This window comes from Gossypium hirsutum, chromosome D05 (assembly GCF_007990345.1).
Source record: "Gossypium hirsutum isolate 1008001.06 chromosome D05, Gossypium_hirsutum_v2.1, whole genome shotgun sequence".
Lineage (NCBI taxonomy): Eukaryota > Viridiplantae > Streptophyta > Magnoliopsida > Malvales > Malvaceae > Gossypium > Gossypium hirsutum.
Window position 1 is genome coordinate 29,893,503 of NC_053441.1, and position 26,737 is coordinate 29,920,239.

General features: G+C 32.7%; 3 protein-coding genes across 7 annotated transcripts; 1 reads left to right on the forward strand and 2 right to left on the reverse strand.

Annotated features, from left to right (window-relative positions):
• Positions 1-1,750: 1,750 nt before the first annotated feature.
• Positions 1,751-6,353, reverse strand: LOC107904774 (probable starch synthase 4, chloroplastic/amyloplastic). Of its 4 annotated transcripts, none has more exons than XR_005914198.1 (6): positions 4,862-6,352; positions 4,697-4,778; positions 4,381-4,620; positions 2,878-2,985; positions 2,748-2,794; positions 1,751-2,068 (listed from the first exon to the last, which is right to left on the reverse strand). XR_005914198.1 is itself a non-coding variant. In XM_016831258.2 (6 exons), exons 2-6 carry the CDS (start codon positions 4,709-4,711, stop codon positions 1,949-1,951), a joined length of 324 nt encoding a protein of 107 aa, XP_016686747.1. In that variant the 5' UTR covers positions 4,712-4,778; positions 4,862-6,353; the 3' UTR covers positions 1,751-1,948. The 4 variants fall into 4 exon arrangements, 2 of the variants coding, with proteins under 2 accessions (XP_016686747.1, XP_016686748.1); XM_016831258.2 differs by having other exon boundaries at positions 2,748-2,799; positions 4,381-4,409; positions 4,862-6,353; XM_016831259.2 differs by having other exon boundaries at positions 2,748-2,799; positions 4,862-6,353.
• Positions 6,354-9,374: 3,021 nt separating this feature from the next.
• Positions 9,375-13,299, reverse strand: LOC107904773 (dnaJ protein homolog). 2 transcript variants are annotated; one of them, XM_016831257.2, is made up of 8 exons: positions 13,068-13,299; positions 12,809-12,977; positions 12,070-12,235; positions 11,828-11,969; positions 11,467-11,743; positions 11,141-11,339; positions 10,545-10,880; positions 9,375-9,704 (listed from the first exon to the last, which is right to left on the reverse strand). In XM_016831257.2, exons 2-7 carry the CDS (start codon positions 12,956-12,958, stop codon positions 10,558-10,560), a joined length of 1,257 nt encoding a protein of 418 aa, XP_016686746.1. In that variant the 5' UTR covers positions 12,959-12,977; positions 13,068-13,299; the 3' UTR covers positions 9,375-9,704; positions 10,545-10,557. The 2 variants fall into 2 exon arrangements, with proteins under 2 accessions (XP_016686746.1, XP_016686745.1); XM_016831256.2 differs by lacking the exon at positions 9,375-9,704 and having other exon boundaries at positions 10,359-10,880.
• Positions 13,300-18,782: 5,483 nt separating this feature from the next.
• Positions 18,783-20,272, forward strand: LOC121217143 (serine/threonine-protein phosphatase 7 long form homolog). Its single transcript, XM_041092694.1, has 4 exons — positions 18,783-18,986; positions 19,107-19,435; positions 19,517-19,598; positions 19,685-20,272. Exons 1-4 carry the CDS (start codon positions 18,783-18,785, stop codon positions 20,270-20,272), a joined length of 1,203 nt encoding a protein of 400 aa, XP_040948628.1.
• The last annotated feature ends 6,465 nt before the right edge of the window (positions 20,273-26,737 follow it).

Here is a 26,737-nt window from a genome sequence, read left to right on the forward strand (position 1 = left end):
ATTGTCTAGCTCCTTTAGCAAAGAGCTTGAATCCTTATTGTCTCAGTTCTGTGGCAAAAAACGACAGGGAAAAGAGGGATACATTGGTGCATAAGACAATCCCTATGTTATCTAAAAGAAGGCGAAATGGGGTTTTGAGATCTATCAAAATTTAACATTGCTATGTTAGCAAAGCAAGGCTGGTGGCAATTTGAGAATCCAAACTCCCTAGTTGCGAGTAGAGGTGCTCATGGGTCGGGCCGGGCCCATAAAAATTTTCGGCCCGGCCCGAAATATGGGCCTAAGATTTTGCCCAGGCCCGGCCCGGGGAAAAAATCATAAGTCCGGGCCCGGCCCATTTTTATTTTAAAAATTTTAAAAAATTAAAAAAAGTATTTTAAAAATATTTTAAAATTTTAAAAAATTAAAAAAAAAGTATTTTAAAAATATTTTAAAATTAAAAAAATTAAAAAAAAGTATTTTAAAAATATTTTAAAATTTTAAAAAAATTAAAAAAGTATGTAAAAATATTTTAAAATTTTAAAAAATAAATATATTTATTATATCGGGCCGGGACTGGGCCGAAAAAGTGGTTCCCGAGGCCCAGCCCGTTTTCTAAACGGGCCTCGTTTTTTTGCCCAAGCTCATATTTCGGGCCTATATTTTTACCCAAACCCTCCCATATTTCGGGCGGGCCGTTAGGCCGGGCCGGGCCGCCCTGCCCATGAGCACCTCTAGTTGCGAGGCTAATGTGGGAGAAATATTATCATAATTCAAAATTTTTGGAGGCTCCTTTGGGTTCAAACTCATCCTTGGTCTGGAGAAGCATATGGAGTTCAAAAGGCCTATTAAGATTGGGTGTACGTTGGAGGATTGGTTCTGGGCTTTCGGTTTTAATATGGCAGGACTACTGGTTATCGGGTCAAGCCCAAACAAGAATTGTTATAGATTAGGTAGCAGAATTGGAACGTGTAAGGGCTAGTTCTTCATTGCTTTTGAGAAGTACTTTTGAGAAATTTGAGTGTTTAGCATTGCTGTCAAAAAGTACTTTTGAAGAATAAAATGTCTATTTTAGACATGAGATTATAAAGTAATAAATATGTATTTAAATAATGTTCAAATTAGTTAATATTATGATATTTTAGCAAAAATATAAAAAAATAATTTATTATAACTTATTGTTAATATTTTAATATATAATATTAATTTTAAATATTTCTAAGTAATTAATATTAATTATTTATAAAATTTAATTAGAATATATAAACTATATTTAAATATTTAAATATAAAAATTAAATATGTGTAATTAGATATTTGATGGGATACTTTAACACTAAAATTAAACAAACATAATACTATCTAACTAAAATCTAAAATCTAATTACTAAAACCCAATATTAAACTTAGTAATTCACTTAAAAAGGAGCCTAAAACTAAGTGTGAATTTAACTCTAAAACATATATGAATTAAACACCTATCAACTGTCATTGTAATGTTATAATGTTTTTGTTCTAATATATGACAATGCACATTGTTTGTCATATTTTTGTTCCGATTTAATGCACACTACCATTTTAGGGTAATGTTTGCCAATAATTGTTTCAAAATGGTATGAACTTTGGACCAAAAGGAGAAAAAAGTTATATAAATAACAATTCAATAGAAAGCCGACAAAATTAATTGAAGTTGGTTCGATTCGGTTAATTATTTTAACAGAAAAAAAACTCAATTCAACTAACGGTTTAGTTAATTATAGTTCAATTAACAATGGATCGAACTAACTATTTCATCACCCTTTAGATTAAATGTTTGAGAATATAAAACAAAATACTTGGAATTATAAAAGCAAACATAGTTTCAATTGAACAGTTTAGCGTGCAATGGATACTAAGATTCTAATTTGAGGGTAAAATATGGAATGCCCATATTGTACAGAACTTTGATGCAAGCACTCCGTTTCCTCTGACTACGTGAAATATTCCCCTCCATTGCAGAAAACAACATCATGGTTGGTGGAACAGCATACAGAAATAAGATTAGAATCACACTTGGTAAGTAACCTGTTACCACCCGGTGTATGAACTCCCTGCATAGCATAACAAACAAGATAGATTCACAATGAGTGCCCGGTTCCTTCTCTTTTAACTCCTTCGAGTTTCCACTCAATAACAATGATATTTGTCCTATCTACATGTATTAATACACACCAAGAGCTTGGGTGAGTTTAATGCAGTTAAATAACAATGACACCACTATAATAAGTTGTATCTGGCTATTTATGTACTCTAGATTGTCTTTCACACAGGAATGCACACCAATCATTACAGCAGCAAGTATAACCATAGGAAAAAGCACTGGTGAACATGGAAAAACCACACAGGACAGGATAAGAACATTAGCCAGCAAACCTAGCAAGGCAAAGATTACAGAGAGCATGAAATGAAAAATGTTAAGATGTTCCTCTAACTTATATGTACTTATACTAAAAGTGAAAAAATGCAAGGCATCAGAACCGCAAAAAAATCAAATGGTTGCACAACACCTTGAAAGAAATTAACAAAATCTAATAAACTGCATCTGTGGTTTTCCTTTTCTACATGGTCAATCCAAGAAGAACACAATTTTCAACGGGAATATGACATCAGGGATAGAGAAGGGTTAAGTGCACCAACTTGAAAAATAGACTAAAAAGGATAGACCTCTTATAATATTCATTCATTAAAAATTAGCCAAGAGAGCAGCAAATATAAGGGGCTAACACATACCTTAGCAACTGGTGCCATCTCAGCAGCAATATGAATGACATGCAACCCTGGACTAAAGATCAACAAAATGGAAAAGTTTAAAAGGGAAAAAAGGCAGTAATGTAGTAAAATTGACTGGTCAAATAAGCACCTAGCTTGTGATGATATCAGCTGGAGAAATGTAGATATAACTTCATCCTCTATCTTTTCTTTGCACATCACATATGCATCACAAATGCGTCGATCCCTCTTGGCATGTCTGTTAAAATATAATTATAATCCCATTAAATAATCCCATTAAAATAAGTAACCTGAGACTTCAATTTGATTATAAAAGTACGTAAACCAGAAACAATAAAGCTAAACTTCACACACAGAGAGGATCACCACAACAGTATTTTATAAATCATGCTTTACAATTATTAGGTATATTGAATAGAAATAAGCTGGTGCTATCCAGGCTTATTACAACCATTTCCATCCATTGATTACTTAAAACAGCATGCCACATTAGAGCTGGAGCATGGGGCAATAATAACAAACGGCATATTCAACAAGGCAATTTTGTTAACAGTTACCAAGCAGTTTTATAATTCAGATGAACAATAGAGCAAATAAATCATATTTAAAAGTTATGGAGCTCTTGCAAGAATTTGAATGACCAAATGATCATAAACATGACGATATCGGTCCCAAAACCTCACTCCTTCATTGGCCTACACTTCAGTCAATGTTAATTTAATTCACAAATATAGTCTTAAAACCAAAAACTCTCTGCAAATATGCACAATACCTACAGTATAATTTTCATAAATTGTATGAGAATACATAGATAAAACTAAAACCTCAACTCCTATATTTATCAAGGTCTGCCAACCAAAAGCAAACATCAAAGGGGCAGATCATCACTTTTTTAATTTTTTGGCTATGGCGCAGTCATTACGGCCATTGTAACCTATAATAAACCTGTTTTTTTTTTACCAAAAGTTAATGTGTTAATAATGTTAAAACATATTTCCAATTGAAAGTAACATATTCATAGAGTAAATAAACGAAATTTCAATTACTATGCTAGTTTCATAGGAATTTTCAGCAACCAAACAGACAGTAAAAGAGGAAACAAATAAATAAGACAGATACAGTTTGTGTTCTTTTCACATATAGTTGTCAAGCTACCAAACAAATCTAAGATAACCACAATCAAAACAAACAATTTTAACGGACTAAATGAAAAAGAAAGAATACAACTGTTTGATCTCCAAGAAAATGGAGGAAACTAAAAGTTCATTATCTCTTTCACTCTTAGCTCTCTAATTTCTAAAAAGTAAAAGTATAAAAACTTTCAGAACAATAACACAACAGAAAATATACTCGTGGATTTTCAGACCTCATAAAAATGGATCAACTTCGTTTAATACTAAGATTTTACGCACTGTTATTCAAAATAAAAATAGTAAGTAAATTTTAACTTGCTTTATAACCCTAAATTCAGTCCTTAATAAAGAAAGTAACTAAAAACTTTTCTGATTAGATCAAAATTAAATTAAATCATTGAGAAAACAAAAAAAAAATGCAATGGTATTCAGTATTCATACTCTTTTTCCTACATTTTCTCAGCATCCAAACAATCATAAGAACTACAAAAAGTACTCACCGAAACGTAGTCCTCCACATCATCAATTCCTTCCAAGATGATTCCGGAAGACGATGCCGTTTCGCCGGACATTGTCACGAAACAAAAAGGAAATATACGGAAAAGAAATTAAGTATCAACAGGGAAACTGAAATTTAACCGAATCCGAAGAGAAATTCCACTGCATCGCGTTTCGTTTTTCTAAGTATAAAATCTTCTCTTTTTTTTTTCAGAGGATGAGAGTTCTTCAGTAACCCAGCCCTGGCATTTTTCTTTTCAGAAAGAATCTTCTTAACTAAGGGCCGGCTTTTATATGTAAAGGAGATTCAATCCTTACCCGGAAAGTAACCATTGTTGTCTCTTACTCTTTTCGCTCGATGTAGGAGATGAAGGAAGCGTTGACAACCTAAGTTTATCTCCTATCCAATATTCAATCAATTACAAAAATCAATCCCAGACAAACAAAAATATACAGAAGAAGAGAAGAAAAAGATAAACTCACCGGCAGAGGGCAGAGGAAAAAAGAACCAGCAGAGGGCAGAGATGAGGGCAAAGAACCAGCAGAAAGCAGAGAGTAGAGAGCAAACAAGGCGTTCGTGTGTGGCTAAAAAAGTAAATGAACCAGGCAAAAGCACTTTTTGGCTGAAAAGCTAAAAATTTTTACTTCTCCGTCTTACCAAAAGCACTTCTCAGCTTCTGAGAATTTGTTACCAAATGAAACCTGTTCTTCATTGCTTTTTAAAGAAAACCACTTTTTTAAAGAAAAAGCCCGTTTGTTAAGCAATGAAGAACATAGCCTAAGTGACCTCATTATCCCTGGATCGAACTGCTGGGATCATGACTTAGTTTTCTCGAAAAATGATTGTGAGTATTCATTTACCTTTGACCCCTCAAATTCATAAGTTAATTTGGTCTGGAGAGCATTCTGGAGTTTATTCTATGAGAAGTGCCTATAAAGCTTTGGTTGACTCATAAATTTTGTATATAATTGAGCACAACACGTACAAACAAATTTGGAATTTAAATTGCCCATCAAGATTTTGTATTTTACTGTGGAAATTTGCTTGCAATTTATTCCTACACTACAGAATCTTCATTTTAGAAGAATTTTGTTGTCAAAATTATAGAGAATCTAATTTGCATGTTAGTCGTGACTGTTATTTTGCGAAACATGTTCGGTTAAAATTAGAGGTTCAGTGGCTTGATGATGTTGCGGATGCAAATTTTTTCAAGTGGTTATGCTGCTTTTCCAACATGCAAACAAGAAAAGAAAATAAGACATAGCAATTACAATGTGGGCCCTTTGGTTTTCCCGAAATAAACTCATTTTATTCGTGGATACAAGCAAGAGTATCGAGATCTAACTTTAATTTTAAAGCACCCAAACCCCTCAGCTATGGTTCGATGGCCCCCTCCACCTCCATCTTGGGTAAAGATGAATGTTGATGCAAGTTACTCGATTTCAAACCAAAAAGCAGCATCAAGTATCATTATTCATTATCCAAGACAAAATGGGTCAAATAATGGGTTCTTGTTTTAGAATTCATAACTTGTTTAGCTCGGTATTTATGGTTTAAGTGGTAGCGATTCTTCATGGTCTCTAATTTACTTAAGAAATGGGCTTTCTGCATGTTGCCCTAGAAAGCAATTCAAGGACTGTTATGCTGAAATTACAGTTAAAAGAGGAGGACTATTTTGAAATTCGACTGGTTACCTAGGATGTGAAAGCATTATCTCGAAGCTTCTCAGCAAGGCGTTTTAACTTCATCGCTAGGGGAGGAAACACTGTTGCACATGCAATGGCGGCAGAGGGTTTGAAAAGCACGGAGGACCAATTCTGGGTTGAAGACGCGCCTTTGAGGGTCATCGATCTCCCAACATCAGACCACTGTTTCATAGAGCCACCATGAGCTTCTGCATATTTGGGTCATGTTTTTTGGATTGAGGATTTTATTTATTTATCGAAGGATAACCTCAATCTCCCCTCCCGACTCGCTCTCCATTAATGGATTTTAAGGGTCTGTTTGATTGACGGAATTGATTTTCCGGAAAATCATTTCCAACTTTTCCAGCGTTTGATTGGCGAAAACATTTTCCATTTGGAAAATGAACTCCAAAACAAGGGAAAATGGGTTACATTTTAGGGAAAATGTCTTACCCTTTCAATTTCCGTAAGACATTTTCCGTGCTCTCCTGTCTATCGCCTCCTTCATTCCTTCCTTCATTTCCGGTAGAAAACTGCTTCTGTTTATCGATTTTCCAGTAACTTGTTTTTTTAATTATTCAATACTTGTTTTTTTAACACAATTACAAATAATTTATTTGATATTAGTTTTTTTCAATTTATAACGATTAATATTGTAGCTTAATAATTGAGTATTATTATAAATAAATCATTGCAATATATGTAAAAATAATTTAAAATATAAAAATTTATTAATATATATTAATATATGTAAAAATAACTTTTCCGAAAAATATTTTCAAAAATCTGCCAAGCAGCAGAAAATATTTTACATAGATTCAATCAAACACCAGAAAATATTTTCCAGTAAATCATTTTACAGAAAAGTAAAACATTTTCCAGAAATCATTTTACGGAAAATATTTTACTGGCAATCAAACAGACCCTAATTCTCATGATGGGTTTTGTCGTTTGGTCTCTCTGGTAACTTGAAGGGATTTTTTTTTTGGAAGAGTTTGTCTTCCTTTATTTATTATTAAACAGATTTATTAAATGAATTTTTTTAATAAAATTAAAATATTTTTACAAATTGAGTGAATCTTATTAGGGTAAATTACAAAAAAATAGTTATTTTTGTTTGTTTCATATTACATTTTAGTCACTTATGTTTAAAATGTTATATTTTAGTGACTTACGTTATCGTTTTGTTACGAAGTGGTCACTCTACCATTAAGTTCCATTACCTCCCTAACGGCGGTCCTACTTGGCAGTCCAAATGAGTTTTAAATGCCAACTTGGATGTCGTACGTGACATTTCTAATTAAATTTATTTAATTAAAAATCTATTTTCATCCCAACAACTGGACATCTAAGTTGGCATTTAAAACCCTTTTGAACTGCCTCGTAGAACAGCCGTTAGGGAGGTAAAGAAGTTTGAAGGTAAAGTGACCACTTCATAACAAAACAATAACGTAAGTGACTAAAACGTAATATTTTAAACATAAGAGACTAAAATGTAATTTGAGGCAAACAAAAGTGACTATTTTTATAATTTATCCTTCTTATTAATAATAAAAAATATTTACTATGACAATTTTGAAATGTATTTAACAATAAAGCTATTTTTGTTAGTTAGAATTTTTTTTTTAACATTCCAGCTTATACCATATATATATAAGTTTTTAAATAATTAAAATAAATGTGGTAAAATAACATTCCTGGTTGTTTTGGGTTTAGACTGGTAAAAACTTTCATTATTTCATTTATTAAATATTTTTAAATTTTATCTATAATTTATATAAAATCACGAATTTGAATAAACTTTTAAATGGATGGAAATACATTTTCTTTTCTATTATACTACTAAATTATTATCTAAAAACTCTTATAATTTAATTTTGAATTATAGTATAAATACATTGATATCTTCTGGCACTCCACAATGATCTCCACAAGTGCCAACTGGGTATAAATGCATTGGTATCCCTTGATACTCCACGATGATACGCACAAGCGTCAGTTGAACATAAATGCATCGATATCCATAACACTATACAATATGCATACAAGTGCGAGTATAAAATGCACACAAGTGTCAAGTAATATGCTTACAAGAGCTTAGTATTGCACACAAGTGCCAAATAATGTGCTCACAAGCGTCAAAATTTCCTTTGATACAGACAAATCTTTTGGTATACCAACTATAATCAAGTTAAATCCGACATAGTTTAATTTAATATTTAATATTTAAATATATCCCATAATCGTTGATTAACATCATTATTCACCAAGCACCGCCACATCATAAACCTATCATTATAGTATATCACCATTGAAACATGAATCATATATAGTTCTTAACATGAAATTAGAACTAATAACATTTAAATGCATGACATCATTAACTACATTTAACAATTAGAAAAAATTCAAACAAATAATTCATTTAATTAAACATTCCTAAAATCTTAACATTCGATTCACATAATTCAACATTCTTTACTTTGAATCTAATTCTTTCACTTGCATTATAATTTAAAAGACTCAAGCTATCAAAAAACACACTTAAAACTTTAACCATAAACCATGTTCATCTAAACATTTTCTTTTCCTTTGAAATTTTACTTCTAGTTGAATGGGTTTACACTTAACTATTACTTTAAGCTATTAATTTAACTAAAATTCAGCTTGAAGATGACTCACGACTTAAAAAGAGGAAATCATGAAAAGTTTTCTTCTGTTTTTTCTTTTCTTGAGGAACTAGATGGAGGAGAAGAATGTGGAAGAAGCTTCTTAAAGATTAATGAAATAAATTACAGATCAACACATTCAATGGCTCGAATTAATTGATGGATTGGTTAGCAGATAAACAAAATAGTTGGTATTTATTCCCATATTTGTCTCGAGATCTCTAGATTTAATTTTTTTTTAAAAATTTTAGCCCCAAAATTTAATTTTCTAATACTGGATCATTACAACAGTTAATATCTCAACAATAATTTATTTCGAAGAGTTCACTTCTTCCGTTGTTTATTTTGAACATCTACATCACTTATTAAAAGGTTCAAACAGGTTCGAACACTACAAACTCATTGTCCAGATAGACAACACAGTTTTCAAGAGACCGGAAAGGTGTTCATCTTACTCTCACCCTCGTAGAGTCAGAGGTAAAGAAGGTTTGGGTATTCTTTCTAAAATATTTACGAATACTTATTTAAAAGATTGTGTTTTAATATTTGACCGAGTCATGGATGGACCAAACCAAATCGTAAACATATCAATTATTCCATAGTCGACATATCGAATAGAATTTTTACAGAAAAACTAAGGATAATGATAAATTACAATATGTTAAACCACATTATCATGTTCTAAGATTGTAGTTGCAATATTTTTTTAAAAATATTTCTGAGCTGGAACCCAATTAAATGGTTTCATCGTTCACCAAATAGTGAAAAGACATTATACAATTTTTTAAATAGTAAAACGGATAATACATAGTTGCTTTAGGATTAATCCTACCCTCTACATGACTTACGCTTCGTTTGGGCTCTACTGAGACCACGTTTCAATGTTTTTTGAGTGTAATCTCACTAGAGCAACAGTTCGGACGATCACAGTGAAATCCTTTCCCACTAGCCTTGTATACCAAAATTTTGTGCTACATTTTGCAAGAAATAATGAATTAAGTACAAAATAAAATATCTAACCATAAGTAAAATAATATTAATTAATTAATTAACTCAATATAAAATCATATAATTATGTTTACCAATTGAATATCAAAACTAAACTAAACATTCTTTTAGTAGTCACAATAATTAACTTTAATTTCACTACACCAATAACTGTAGTGGCTCTAACAAATATCACCATTCGATAGTAATTCAATAGCAGGAGAATTCATTAGATTTTAGTGCGAATAAAAAATTCCACAGCATGTGAAAAAAGGCTGGCTGACATGGCAATATCTCATTGGCCGAAAATTTGACATATCCGCCAGTGTAATAAAAATTATAGGGAGATAAGATGCGATTCAAGAGCTAAATTCATACATAAAAAACAAATATGTCCAATACCCTACTTCGATTAACCTATTTATTTAAAATATATCAATCTAAGATAAACATAATATATTTTAAAGCTGATTAAATGATTCTCTTAGGAAAAATAATATTAGTATGAGAAAATGAATATAACCAAACATCTTATAATGACCCGAATCAAATCGGAACAATGAACACCTTCAATCATAAAATATCCCTAAATGGTTTCTCAAATTCAAATATAAAATCGATAACTAAAAAAACTAAGATCACAAGAAGCAATAGGTTGTATACCATAAACAAATTGGTCAAGTTCCAAAGCTAAATCTTTCCATACACTTTATCAGTTCCCAAAGCAGATAGCACTCTAGGAGAAATGGTCTAAGCAAACAACCATATCCAGAATGGTATTTTCAAATAATTTTTGTTAAACAATCATACATTCCATTCCTTACCGCCTGCCACCGATCATTGCTGAGCGCATTGCACTCTTTGGGCACCACCGTGCATGTCATCATCTTCCTCATAAGCCTCTTGAGCTGCTTGCGCCTGCTTCCTACGCATCTCTTCCTCGATGTTGACATCATATAGAGTTGTTTCCTCACACTCATCCAGCTCCATGTCTGTCAGCTGGACTGAGGTCCTCGGAGGTAGCACAGCCTCGAGTGCCTTGCACTGCTCGGGGGCCAAGGAGTCGGGAAAATCGACAGTAAAGTGAATGTATAGTTTACCCCTCATGAATGGCCTTTGATACATAGGCATCCCTTCATCATTTATGGCCTTGAATTGATCTTAGGTATACAAAACAAAAGTAAAGATCAATACCATATCACTTAACACGCCAGTAAAAAGATCATTGTCAACTAACAAACGAGGGATCATTAAACAAACATCAATTAGAAAGATCAATACCCACAAACACATGAACAGGGTTCATTTGAAGTCTGATGATAGCCATCAATACCACTCAAAAATATTGAAAATGCAGACATTCATCATATAAATAAAAAATGCAGCAGTTTATGCAAGAAGGCAGAAATTAGACGCTTACCAGGCTTAACCACTTCACCAGGATGGGTCTTAATGAGAAGTTGCCTGCCATCTAGGTGGGTCAGTATAAACTGGAAGCCACAAAGTGCCTCAGTAAGTGTCAACGTATGTTCTACAAATAAGTCATCACCCTTCCGTTTAAATTTTGGATGATCTTTCTGTTGGAGGACAAATACAATATCCCCAGTAACTGTGTCGGGCTGCAAACAATTAGCAAACAATCAAGTTAGCAACAGCAAGAAAGCTGGATTCAACAATGTGCAACAAAATGCAAGCCTATTAAAATTGCAAAAAACAAAAAACAAGAGAGAAAATTTTCATCCTTACTGCTTCATCTGCTTCTCCAGGGAAAGTAATCTTCTGTCCGTTCTGCATACCCTTTTCAACATTAACCTCCAAGACTTTCTTCTCCTGAACAACCTTCTCGCCTTTGCATTGGGGGCAACGGTCCTTATCGTTGATGGTCTCACCAGTACCCTTACAATCATTGCAAGGGTGCTGCATCTGTTGGATCATGGAAGGACCAAGGTGTCTGATGGAGACTTTCATTCCTGAACCTTGACAACCAGAACATTTCATTGATGCACCTGATTTAGACCCTTTACTGCAAATTTTAAAACATTTTCTGTTAAAAACACAGTCGAACCACTATGCCGCTCCACAGATGTTACTCAACAGAAGTACTCACCCCTTGCACTTGGAGCAAATTATGTTGCGTGAAAGAGAGAGCTTTTTGGAAGTTCCATTATAGAGATCTTCCAAAGAAACCTTTAGGGGATGAATTACATCCTCTCCCCTTCTTTGCCTTCGGCCTCGGCTGCTACCACCACCTGAACAAGTAACCAGGATTTTAGCTCAAATCTTAAAAAATTTTAATTAAAAAAAAACTAATCAACAAGATAGAAACAGAGTATTAATTTGAGGCCTCACCACCAAAAGGATTGCCACCAAAGAAGGATTGGAAGATATCAAATGGATCATGGGCACCACCACCTCCACCCATTCCTTCTTTAAGGGCGTCCTCACCATACTGATCATATATCTCACGCTTCTCTGGGTCACTCAGCACCTCATAAGCTTGAGCCAACTCTTTAAACTGAATTCCAAACACAGCACACAATCCTTATCAAATCGTCTATAACTTAAACACGACTATGAATGACACAATACAAGCTGCGATGCCCAGTTTCTAGACAAGTCAAAAACCCCAACTTATTCTAAAATCTTAACCCAATTTTTTTACAATTTGCAAAAACACAACATAATCTTAGAAGGAGAAATTGAACATTCCCGAATCAGCCATATACCCCCATCCAAACACTCACATCCAAGTCAAAGTCAGAGCAACATAGTTCAAAACCCAGAATTTTAATCGTTTCAAAAACAAGCATAACCAAACAAGCTACTTTCTGTACAAGTCAACAACAGACATACAAAGAACCAAACCATTCTATAGCTAATGGAACTTCAATTTTATCAACCTCTCAACCCAATTGTTGACCAATTACTTAAAACAAAGCACGAAATCCAAAAAAAAGAACTAAATCAAAGCATAAGCTAATTGATCAGTTCATAATTTGCTGACTCAACACAAAGAATCAACAAAACCAAACAAAACCCAGACGATTAAACCACAAAATCAACCCAAGAATCAATGAAAACAATCAACCTTTTCAGGATCACCGCCTTTATCTGGATGATTCTTAATTGCAGCTTTTCTGTAAGCCTTCTTCAAATCATCTTGGGAAGCGGTTTTGGGCACTCCCAATATCTCATAGTATTTAGTATTATCGCTTTTCTTTGGTGCTCTCCCGAACATTTTTTTGTCAGATCAGATCCTAAAATCAAACCAAAAAAATCAATAAATACCAACAAAAAATTAAGAACATAGAAGAAAAAATATGAGATTTAAAAGAGAGAGTACTGACAGATCTTGAAGAGATATGCGAGGGTTGAAGAGAGCCACAGGAGCGCACGCGAGACGGCGAGAAGGAGAGAAACACAGAAGGGCTTAAGTGAAGGATAGGTGTGGTAAGAGACCTACTTATATAGGGGAATAATGGACGGTCCAGATCTATTGTTGAAACTCTTTTGAGAGGTAGCTGAGAGGTGGTGTTTATTTTCACTCGCTTTGGAATTTGGTATAGAAGGATCTAGAATTGTACACTGCTTCACGCTTGGTATTGGAATAAATAAATTAAATTTTAAAAAAAAGAAGTTATATTGTTCTCCCATCCATTTTTTAGTACTGTGTAAAAACAATAAATTAAAGTGATATTGTAATACATCTATCATATTAAATTTTGAAAAATAATAAAACTTAATTTAATAAATTTAAAAACTATCATTTAGTTAGAATTAAAAATTTTAAATTCAAAAAATTTAAAAACTAAAAATAATCAAATTAAAATATCGAGATTAAATTTATAACTTATACATAGTATAGGGACTAATATCAAAATTAGCCCATATAAATCAAAATAGAAATTTCTTTTAATGAGTTTGAAATTCTATTAATTTTTTACTTAATAAAAATATTGCAACAAACTAAGCATTTAGATAACCTCTTATGGATTATTTTTCAAAATGTTAAATTGATTTGATTTAAAATGTATATTTGAAATAAATTATTTATCTTTTTAAAACTTTGAAATCTAAAGATTTATTAAATAATAATAAAAATAAAGTTTAAGAAAACACGGACGGAAACCAATTCATGAAATTATTTATTATTTTTAATAAGTCGAGGAAGAGTCATCCATTTTTTAAAGGAAAGTTTTGGTGGCAAGTGGAGTTTCAGCGACGATATACACCGCCATATGCTATCACAATTTATGAAGTCAACAAAAATAACTACAAAATATATTTATAAACTGGAAAAAAATATGCATATGAAGTGAATAAGGAAAAGAAAGGGAGAGAGGGTTAGTAGAAAGAGAAAATGACATGATTTGAACTTATATCATCTAAATAACAAACAAATTATCCACTCCAAACTAGACCTGATCATGAGTCGGGTTACTCAGTCCGCTCAAAATGTGAGAGGGTTTTGGCAAAAATATAGGCCCAATAAATGGGCTTGGACAAATGCATTTTTGACCCCGAGCCTCTGGCTCGAATTCACTAAAGGATAAAAAATCTGCTCTTTTTTTTAATGTTATTTTCTTGTTGTTTTCTCCCTATTTTGCTACCATTTTACTTTTATGTTGCTACTATTTTATTGTTATTGTTTGGATATTGTATAAAACTTATTTTATTGTTAATTTTGTTATTATTTTAAAGGCATTTGTTAATTTTATTATTATTTTAAAAGCATTTACTTATTAAGTTGTATTTATCTTAGTGTTATTTAAGTTTACATATTTTTTAAAATTTATTTTCAATTTGTTGAGAAATGTTTATTTTGATGTTTTTAATATTTTTTATGTATTATATATATTTAAAAATTATATAAAAATAATTTAAAAATTAATACGGGCAGGTCGGGGCGGGCTCGAGTTTTATCATTTTTATCCGGGCCGAACTTAGGTAAAATTTTAGGCCCATTTTTCGGGCCAAGCCTAGGCCTAGTAAATGGGCATGAATTCTTAGTTGAGCTCGGCCCGACCCGGCCCATGAGCACCTCTACTCCAAACTAGTCTTGGCACAATAAATTTTAATTTGATTGAATTAAAAATTAAATATTTGTTCAATCTGACAAATCATTGTTGACACAAATAAACATATGACATTTTTTTTCATGTCCATTTTGCAATCAATGTTAAGTGTTTATGGTTGCCCCTCTTAATAGTATCAATCTCCAACATTTTTTTTTATTTTCTCTTTAAATATGTATATTTTTTTTTCTTAAGGTGTCTACTGGAGCAAACTTAGTAACTAATCATTCGCATTCTGTAGGTTCATTAAGGGGTAGATGCTGGTCACAAATTTTAAAACTAGTCCATACCTAGAATAAGGATCAAACTATCGACCACTAATTACAATACACTCAACACTTATTAATAACATACTACTGTTTTTAATTTCAATAAATATGATCACAAAATGATATATGATTAGCCCATAGACCATAGTTAATATAAGATAACTATTAACAAGCCTCAGTTTTGAGTGACAAATAGATTTTAGATTTGAAATTCGAATCTAAGTGGAAGAAGCAAATCCTTTCCATTATCAATATATCGGAAAAAAAAATTAAAATATCTATTTTTTATGTTAAAAAAGAAGGGTCTTTAGAGTTTTTTTTAATTTTATAGTGGATTAAGGTGTGACAATTGTCCTACTTATTTATATATATTATTTTTTATTATATTCTATAGGACACATGTCACACATTTAATGTAGGGTCTAAAAAATTTCATGTGCATAAATAATTTTAGAGTAAAGTATAAAAATGGTCACTAAAGTATTGCCCGCATTCTATTTTGGTCATTGAATTTTTAATGTTTTTCTATTTTGGTCACTAAACTATACAAAAACAATTGTTTTCATCATCAATGGTAACGGTTTGAAATTTGACGAAAGTGCTAACATGGGTTTCTTTATTAGTCTAATAACAATTTTAGCCCTCTAATGTTTATACATTCTATCAATTTGATATTAAATATAAAAACTTTAACAAATTTAGCCCTCAATGTTTATAAAATTTATTATTTTAGTTTAAATTAAAAAAATCAATAAAATTAACCCTCAACATTTACAAAATGAGAAATTATAATTTTTAAAAAATTTGTAAAATTTTTAAGAAACAAATGCCAAATCTAGCATAATAAGTGTAAAAAATTATTACTAATTAAAAGAAAATCTAAAGAGTCGTTGGTTACATCAAAATCACAACCATAAAAACACACACTTAACTATAATAAATAAAATCCCAAACAATCAATCTTATCAATCTACCTTTTCAAGACTTTTAATGTAAACTAAAAGTTCCTTTCCCATTTTTTTCTCTCTCTCTTTTTTTTCATTGGATTTAAATTATTATTTGCCATTAAAACATTATCAATTTTAGTAGGTCTCATTGCTTAATCTTCACAAGAAATTCTAGAAATATAATATTGTGTTTTGAGAAACTGTGAACCTTATTTTGCTAATCTGAGTTTACACCAAATTTTATTATTGTACTCGTGGTTTATTTGTGGTTCATTTTTTAATTTCTTGTGTTTGAAAAATTGTTCAAAAAATATTTTTTTTTGTGCCTGAAAATGGGTATTAATGGTTTTTTGGTTCTGTTGTTTTTTTAATAGAATAGAGTACTGTTGTTAGTTGTGTATAAAATTATTCAAATTTGTATGTTTTGCCAAAGGGTGAGAGAATAAAAGACATTTGCTATATTAATTTCAACGTTTCGCCTTGTTTTGGGATTAACTCAAGGTTGAAACCTCGTTTTAAAGTTGAGAGATTAGCTAGGGGTGATGATAATTATTCCTTTTTTTTTTCCAGATAATTTAAGTTTGGGTGTTGGGTTTTTTTAAAAAGTTTACAAAATGTTAAAAAATTAAAAATTGTAATTTTGCAAATGTTGAGAGTTAAATTTATTGAATTTTTTTAGAATTTGAACTAAAATAATAAATTTTGTAAACATTAAGGGCTAAAATTGTTATTTATTATTATTATTTAGAATCAAATTGATAGAATATGTAAACATTAAATGGATAAATTTATTATTATACCAATAAAAAAATCCCACATAAATATTTCTGTATTTGGTTTCGTATAATTTAGCATAAAAAACTTAAAAGTTTAGTAACCAAAATACAATGCGAAGAGTACTTTAGTAACAAATTCTATACATTACCCATAATTTTCCTTAAAAAATCCCTAAAGGATAACTTCTTGACAGGTTAATAAGTTGGGTATTTTACTAAAATAATACAAAAAAATACAAAAATACAAAAATAATATAATTTTTTTATTTACCAAAATGGTACAAAAACATAAAAGTTAAAAAAAAAGCTGTTGGGAAGTGACAGGACCCTAGTGGAGGGCTTGCCACAGGCGGCACCAGTGGTGCCAGTGGCAGAGGCAGCACCGATGGTGCTACTACCACAGGCGTCACCAACCCCTTATAATGAGGGGATCATTCAGCTGGTGGAGAAGGGAATGAGAAGGGAAGGAGAAGAAAGAATGAAAAAGAAAGAAAAGGAAAGGAGAAGAAGAGGGAGGGAAGGAAAAAGAAAGAAAAAAATAAGTAAAGGTAATTTTTTTTGTATTAATTTAATTTTTTTGTAATATTTGTGTAAAAAATTTCTGTTATGTACATTGTATGTGTTTTATTATTTTATTTAGCATATATATTTTATGAAATTTATTTAACATGAAAAAAATCCATGTTATATACATTCTATGTTGATTAGAATTTTTTTATTAAATTTATTTAGCATATTGTAATGAGTTTTTTTACAAAAATAGCATTAAAAATAAAATAATAAAAAAATATGTTTAAGATAACATAAAATACGAAAAGAAAAAAAAACGGAAATAGTATATTCACTGAAAGTAATAAAATCTGAAAAAATGTAAAATAATAAAATACATAAATAATATATTTTTATTGAAAGTAATAAAATTTGGGAAAAAATATGAACAAAGGTTCGAAATAAAGGTTATTTTTTGAAATTTATTTAAAAAACACACTAAATTAATAAATTTCAAACATAATGTACTAAAATAATGTAAAATAATAAAATTAGAAAATAATATATTTTTTAAAGTAATAAAATCCTGGGAAAAAATACAAATAAAGGGTCGAAATAAGGGTTTTTTACTAAATTAAAAAAAACAGAAGTAATTAATACATTTCAAACACAATGTACTAAAATAATGCAAAATGATAAAATACAAAAATAATATATTTTTATTGGAAGTAATAAAATCCGAGAAAAAAATACGAACAAAGGGCTGAAATAAGTTTTTTTTACTTTATTTAAAAATACAGTAAATTAATATATTTCAAACATAATGTACTAAACTAATGTAAAATAATAAAATTAGAAAATAATATATTTTTATTGAAAGTAATAAAATCAGGGAAAAAAATACGAACAAATGGCTGAAATAAGGGTTTTTTTTTTAATTTAATTAAAAAACACACTAAATTAATACATTTCAAACATAATGTACTAAAATAATGTAAAATAATAAAATTATAAAATAAAATATTTTTATTGAAAGAAATAAAATCCAGGAAAAAAATACGAACAAAGGGCCGAAATAAGGGTTTTTTTTGTAAATTTATTTAAAAAACACACTAAATTAATACATTTCAAACATAATGGTCTAAACTAATGTAAAATAATAAAATTAGAAAATAATATATTTTTATAGAAAGTAATAAAATTCGGGAAAAAATACGAATAAAGGGCCAAAATAAGGGTTTTTTTACTAAATTTGTTTTGAAGTTGTAGGCATCGCAATGGCTTCATTGATTAACGACGATCCTCACATATCTGATGCAGCTAATAACATGGTAATATATTATTATTTGTTAATCACGGGTTCTATTAAAATACGATATACGTAATATATAGAAATAAATCATGTTATCCTAATATTTGTTTTCTATAATTTAACACTATCAGGGCTCGTACTGAGTATTAAGGGGTCGGGTGAATGGTATAGGATATCCCTCGGATTCACAATTGATGTCGTACTTGAAGCAAGCTGGATTTGGGTCAGCAACATTGATCCGGACATTTGACTTGCGGTATGATTTAATATCAGCACTAGTGGAGCGGTGGGTCCTGGAGACCCACACTTTTCATTTTCCTTGTGGGGAGTGCATGGTGACCTTAGAGGATGTTGCACTGCAGCTTGGGCTCCCAATTGACGGGACTCCCGTAACGGGAGTAACTGCATTTACTGAGCCGGCTGCACTATGTTATCAGCTACTAGGAGACTCACTAAACGATAATTAGTCAAATTTTATGAGCTTGAAATTTATATGGCTGAAAGCCAAATTTGGACAGTTATCAGCTAATGCAACTGAAGGAGAGTTGATGTGCGCTGCTCGAGCGTACATCGTGCATATTATAAGGGGAGTATTGATGCCTGATTCAAACAACAACAAGGTGCATATCATGTACTTACCCCTATTAGCTGATTTGGCCAACGTTTGCTCGTATAGCTGGGGCTCCGCCGTTCTGGCAGTGTTGTATCGGGAGTTTTGTCGGACGACAAAGCCTTCTGTTGTAGACATAGACGGATGCCTTACATTGATGCAGTCGTGGGCGTTTTATCGGATGCCATTTTTTGCATCGGTTACTCACCAACCATATGTTTATCCACTAGTTAACAGGTAATAAAATATAACTTGTCATTATTTGTAGTCATACTATATTGACTGATGTTACCAACCATACTATATTTGTTTTTGTAGGTGGAGTATTTATCCGGGTATCGGGAAGTCGTACACTGTCCCGATATACCTACTGATGATCGAACAGCATGCTAGGGAAGAGGTAAGATATTCTAATATTCGTGACATCTTACTTTCTATATCTTACTCACACCGTGTTAAATTATAACAATGTTATTAATCATGCAGTTTATATGGATGTCATATCGTAGCCCGAAAATTTCAGCTGTGATACCCTCATCTGCATACGTTCATTCTGAAATGTGGTGCACTAACGCACCAATTATAAATTTCAATGTAGTCGAGTGGTACCATGGGGATCGAGTGTTACGACAGTTTGGTTGCATACAATATATCCTGGATCTGCCATGCGAGGTGGGGGTGGTTCACGGCATCAACAAGAGAGGAAAATCGCAGTTGGATTGGGGGGTTAAGCACCGAAAATTTATTGCGCTATGGAACGATCGGATAGGTCGAAGACCTCAGATGGTTATGGCTTCTGATTTGCAACCATCATTAGAGTACATACAATGGTACTCTAGTTGCGGAAAGCCATATCTACTTGGAGGGCAGTCGACTGCAGTCCCCTCGCACATGCAGCGACTTGGGGGATCGTACCCAGCGGCCCCCATGGAGGCAGAGCCTGCAGCAGATCATGATCCCGAACTAGAGCCCGAGCCACATCCCGAGCAATCACATTCACTTGGGGATTCACATTGCTATCATCCGGATTTGGCGGGCAATGACTATATTCCGAACTTCTCAGGGGGCGAATAAGCATACGAGTTTGATCTCTTTGGATCGTACCCGCCGCAGTACGACACTCCCAGCCTGTGTCTACAGTATCATGAGACTCTTTCTGGTTCAAGTTCGACGATGCCGATCGAGCTACATGATTTTTCCTCTATGTTCAGCACACCCCCATCTGCGCCTAATGAGGATGTTGGTCGTCGCAAACACCCATAACATGACCGTCGACCTCCGCATAGGTATACCCCTATGACCACACCATCGAACCATCAATTTTAGGGGTTTATTGTACTTTTTTGTACATTACAAAATTTGTACTTTTTGTATAAATTTAATTATTCTAATTTTAGGTATGCTTATTATGAAACTTTTCTTCCCTTTTTGCATTATACTAAAGCTGAATTTAAGGTTAAATGGCTTCATTTTGGATATAATTTTAATTATTACAAATGAATTATACTTTTTATAACTTAATTTGGATACAATTTAAGCATAAGCATAAGCATAAGCTGAATTTAAGTTAATGGGTGTTAAAACAACATTGCAACATTACAACATTACACATAACAATTTTACAGCATTAGCTCAATTCTGACCCGATCCTGACGGCTGTCCAACATGATAGTTTCATTGAGGGCATTTATTCCGATTATGACCACTTAACCTGCATAATCCACAACACTTACCGTCGAATTTCTCCCTAATATCTATTTCATTATGCATTGTGGTTGATTGCGGACGACCTCTTAGATTCCTGCATAATCCTCTATCTGGGAGAAGCTCGAAAGTCGTCGGAGGCACCTCCCACGTAGACAGGTCAGGTAGGACGGGGAACTCATTTTCCCAAACACGCAATGTGTGCTCGAGTGTGTACACATCATCGACATATTGTTCAACATTAAGGTTCACTTTAGCACACGCTGCTACGACATGCACACATGGATAATGAAGTGTTTTGAACCTTCTACAGTCGCACCGTCTGTTTTAGATATCAACTCTATAGGACCTAAGTAGTATACCGGGTCGACGACCGATGGTCTCAGTAACTCGAAACGTTTCCAGACGTCGTGAATATATTTCTACATTCATCGACCTCGCCATCCGACGGTTTACAACCATTGCATCCCTGACATCTTCGACAAACACGTGTTTCGCCTCCATATGGTCGACTTGTTGCTGACCCATTCTTGGCATCAAGGTAGCCAACCTGTAGAATGTAGTCGAGAAGACAGATACAATCGGAAGATGACGTGTTTTCAACAACACAGCGTTGACCCATTCCACTAAGTTTGTGGTCATTTGACCATAACGAAAGCACTCGTCAAAACTTTGAGCCCATTGCCACGGCTCTATTGTACCCAACCATTGTCGAAAAGATGTGTTTGTTTGTCCCTCCATGTCACTCTCAAGTCGAATCATTCTTTGGCGGAAAATATATGGCTCTAACTCGTACGCTGTATACATATTAAGAAAAGATAAGTTCCAGTAACTCGATAACATAAAACATTACAACTTATATTGAAAAGATAATGTTATCATTTACCCATTGTCACTACTTGTCTCTTCCAGTCTGCATTCTTATAATCTTTATGGAAGTTAGACGCAATGTGACGGATGCAGTAAACGGATCTCTATGGCACAACGGAATGCCTAATTGCTGCAATTAAACCTTTCCCTCTATCGGAGATGATGCAAATATTATCGTTGTTAATAACATACCTCCGCAGGTTAGTAAGAAATAATTCTTAAGATTTCATGTTCTCCTTATCTATGATGGCAAATGCTATCGGGAGCACGTTTCTATTGCTGTCTTGAGTAACCATAAGAAGTAGGATCTGTGTATATTTTCTATATAGTCAGATCTCATCCACCTGCACAAATGGCTTGCAGTAGGGAAATGCCCGCACACATGGATCAAACGTCCAGAACATCCGATGAAAAATTCTTTTTCCTGGCTGTAACTGGTCGTCCGGGCCGTAATAAGGTCTTGTCTGTAACTCAATCACAGTCTCTGGTACGTACTCCCACATAATAGCTATCCATCCTTGTAGTTTGTTATACGATGAATCATAATCCCCATATTATTGCTCAATTGCCATTTGTTTAGCTATCTACGCCTTTCGATATGATACTCGATATTGGAATCGTGCTTGTATTTCGACAATCAGTATCGAAACTTTAATGGTCGGGATGTCCTTCAGCATTGGCATGATACAGATACAGATAGTTTTCAAATCAAGTTTTCCATAATCTTTTGTCATATGTGTTGATGTGCGTATATGAGGACCAACAAATTTTCGTATCTCACACATCTACGAACTTTGAATGAATGCAACTCGTACCCGCCAATTGCAGCCTTCCGTTGCCTTCCAACACTCCCAATATATATTGTCGATTTAGACACTGCGACTTGATAATCTACTGATATGTTCATGCTATACCGTTTAATAGCAAGTACACACTCTTATTTACTTTCGAATCTCTGGCCTACGAATAACTCTTCATGATCAGAATTTACGGCCAGCCGGTGAGGATGAACTATTTCAGGGTACTCCGGGAACTCAGCTACATGCGCTGCGTCGGGGTCTATGAGTGACATGTGTGGCCTAGGATTATTGTGTATCAAAATACGTCGCATCTGGTTCCCGACAGAAGAAGCGTTAATTTTTCCATCGTTATTCACATCTTCATCGTCAATATCATCAGGTACATAGTTCACATCGAGATCACCGTCACTATCGACCTCTTCATCACAATGATCGCTACCACATTCTTCTTCACCACCAACCACATCAATATCGGGTGTAATATTCAGATCGATATCGATCCTACCTATAGTTGATTCACTATCAACGTACGATATTGGAGCCACCATCCACGGTTCTTGAGCTCCGTGTTCTTTACCATATGCATTGACATCTTCATTTTGCTCCATACTGGCTAACTCAGTAAATAAGTAAATCGGTGTATTCTTGTCACTCTCATTCCCACAGTAAAGAACGAACATTGTCTCTACGTCTTCGTCGTCTACAAGTTCCATTTCGGTGAATTTGATCGGATTTGTCGAAACTGAAAACTTGTAGAAAATTTTTGATATCCTTCTCCCACAACGTCTAATAATTTTTGCATTAATCATTCCCTTCATATCATCCAATGAGACATTTCTATTAAATCTCATTGTTATTTGTTGCCGACATTCAAATATACATCCAGCAGTTGTTATCAAGATGATTCCATCGAAATAAACACGTACAAAAAACTTATCATCCATCTTCAATATTCAATCTGTCAAAAAATAAACAAAATCTCAAAAAAAAAATCTCGAACAATAAATAAATAAATAAAATTAATGTTTCAATATGCAATTTTTTCATTCTTAAGCTCATACTTTTTCAGTTATCATTTTGTACATGAATGACGTTTAACCACTAATCCTAATAACTAGCACAATAGCAATAATAATAGTTTTTTTTACTCAAAATAATACTAACTAACAATAATAATTAGAGTTTTACTAAAAATAATAACTAACAATAATATAATGTAAAAACTAACAATCATACTAACTAAAATAATAATTAGGGTTTTTACTAATCCTAATAACTAACCATAATAATAATAATATTAGTTTTTTACTAACAATAATACTAAGTAACAATAATTATTAATAACTAAACCCTAAAAACTAACAATAATAATACTAACTAAAACCATCAATTTGAGTTTTTATTAATCTTAATAACTAACAATAATAACTAAACTAACAACAAAAAATAATAAAAATTATACAAAAAAACATAATAACAAGATAATCCATTTTTTTTTAAAAATACCTTATTTTTTCTTTTTTTTTCTCTCTTTTTCCGGCACCACCTTTTTCTTCTTCTTCTTCTCCTTCAGCTGGACTGAAGCTGGACTTATAATACAAGTGGTGCCGCCTCTGCCATAGGCACCTTTTGTGCCGCCTGTGGCATCCCATTTTCTACTGTTTTTTTGTACCATTTTGGTAAATAAAAAAATATATATTATTTTGATATTTTTTTTATTTTTTTGTATTATTTTAGTAAAATACCCTAATAAGTTTATTTTAATATTAATTTTTTAAGTTTTCCTTTTAGCTTAAAATTTCTAAAAATAAATTAGGCTTTTAAAAAAAATAGTTTTAATGATTATTTACTTGTTAGAGTTTTGATTAATGTTTATATTTGATCCACTAAAAAATTAAAAAAAATTATTAATTAATTTTAGGTAAATTATATAATTAGTCATCCAAATATTAGTATATTTCTATTTTGATCACCAAACTATAAAAAAATTTCAAGTTCATCATTAACATTTTAGATCATTTTTGTTTTGGTCGTTTTCCATTAAATGGTTAACGGGAATGATGACGTGGTCGTTTTCTGGCCAGTATAATAATATATCTAGTCCTCAATATTTATATATTCTTTCAATTTAGTCATAATTTTAAATAATTCAATAAGTTTAATTTTTCATAGTTACAAATTCTAACAATTTGATCCTCAAACACATATATGTAATATGCTGTCATTGGTAGGATTTGGAATAATCTCTTGTAACTTAGCATTTTGTACCTTGTTGTTCTTGCATGCCTTTAATTGAGTACTGATTTCTTTCTTCTTTGTCTTCTATATACTTGCAACTTTCGTAGTTAAGCCAACATTGTTGTGACAATACCAGGGTGTTTTCACGGGTATTGCAATTTCACAGAACAACCTTGAAGCTAAACGAAGGAACACAGAAAAAAAATGTATGATCATTTATTAAAAATTAACTTAAGGGTAAAATACCTATTTAACCACTCGAGTTTACCTGTATTCCTATTATGGTCACCCATTTCAAAAAATTGTTATTTTAGTCACTTATATTGGATAAGTTGTCAATTTTAGTAATTCTCGTTAAGAGGCGAAGCCAGATCATTCTTTTAGGGGGGCCGAAACTAATTTGTAATTTTTAATAGCCTATATTGTTATAATTTTTAAAGGATTAAATCAATTTTTTTATCATTTTTAGGGGAGGTCAAATGGCAATTTTACCTTTACTAATTTAAATTTTTAAAATTTCCATAGGGCTTAAATGGACAATTTTCCATTTTAGGAAGGGCGGCTAGATACGCCATTGCTTTGTCAGATAAGTTGTAAATTTTAGTCACTCTACTGCTAAAATGGGTTTGACTGCTAAACGAAATGCTAACGTTGCTTGGTATAATAACAAAATTAGCCCTTAATATTTAACCATTTTATTAATTTAATCTTGATTTTGAAAAAGACACTTGAGATACATATGCGAATGGCTCTCTGTCTCACACCACTTAGCTAGTACCCCATTTAAAGATCACCTAGGCAATCTCTCATCTTACATCACCTAGTTGGCCAACTACTCAGGTGCCTCGTCCTCCAAGCCACCCGCTTTTAGAGGGAATGCACTCACCTCCAGGAGTGGACCACCAAGGAACCATTGAGGCGTAACAACCTTGTATTACCACAACAAAGAGAATGTCAAGACAGTGTTATACATAAGGGCAACCGGCCTACCACCTGGCCTACCACATGAGTAGACCACCACTCATATTGTTGGTGACAAGGCATTACCAGGCATGGGACCTCCCACTATAAATACCTTCCATCACGATGAAGAGAGGATCTTTTGACCCTTTCAGCAACCCTAAGCATTTGCCTATTACGCTTACCTTCCCTTGCCTTTAGACCTTCCTCACTCCTTTCCTTCTCTCGTCCTCCAAGCCACCCGCTTTTAGAGGGAATGCACTCACCTCCAGGAGTGGACCACCAAGGAACCATTGAGGCGTAACAACCTTGTATTACCACAACAAAGAGAATGTCAATGCAGTGTTATACATGAGGGCAACCGGCCTACCACCTGGCCCACCACATGGGTAGACCACCACTCGTATTGTTGGTGACAAGGCATTACCAGGCATGGGACCTCCCCCTATAAATACCTTCCATCACGATGAAGAGAGGATCTTTTGACCCTTTCAGCAACCCTAAGCATTTGCCTACTACGCTTACCTTCCCTTGCCTTTAGACCTTCTTCACTCATTTCCTTCTTTCGTCCTTTTCAACTTTCCACCTGTTTAGGTGAACCGGTCTCTTTTGCACCACCACGTTCTCCTCATGTATCAACAAATATATACTGATAAAGAAAATTAAAAAAATATTTTTTTGAGTTATTTTTAATTTTTAGATTCAATTTTTTAAAATGATATATTTAAAGCATCCATATGTATGTTAACTCGGAGTCAATTTGTATGATAAAACTATATTTATTATATGTTTGAATAATATATTTAAAGTAATTGATAATTTAACCACAAAAGTTATGTGAGATGGCAATAGTCTCTCATACATTAACTAGTGGTTGAAGGTTCGATCTTTGCTCTAGGTATAAAGCAACTTTAAAACTCGTGGTCAGCATCTATCCCTTAACAAACCTACAAAACATAGAATATTA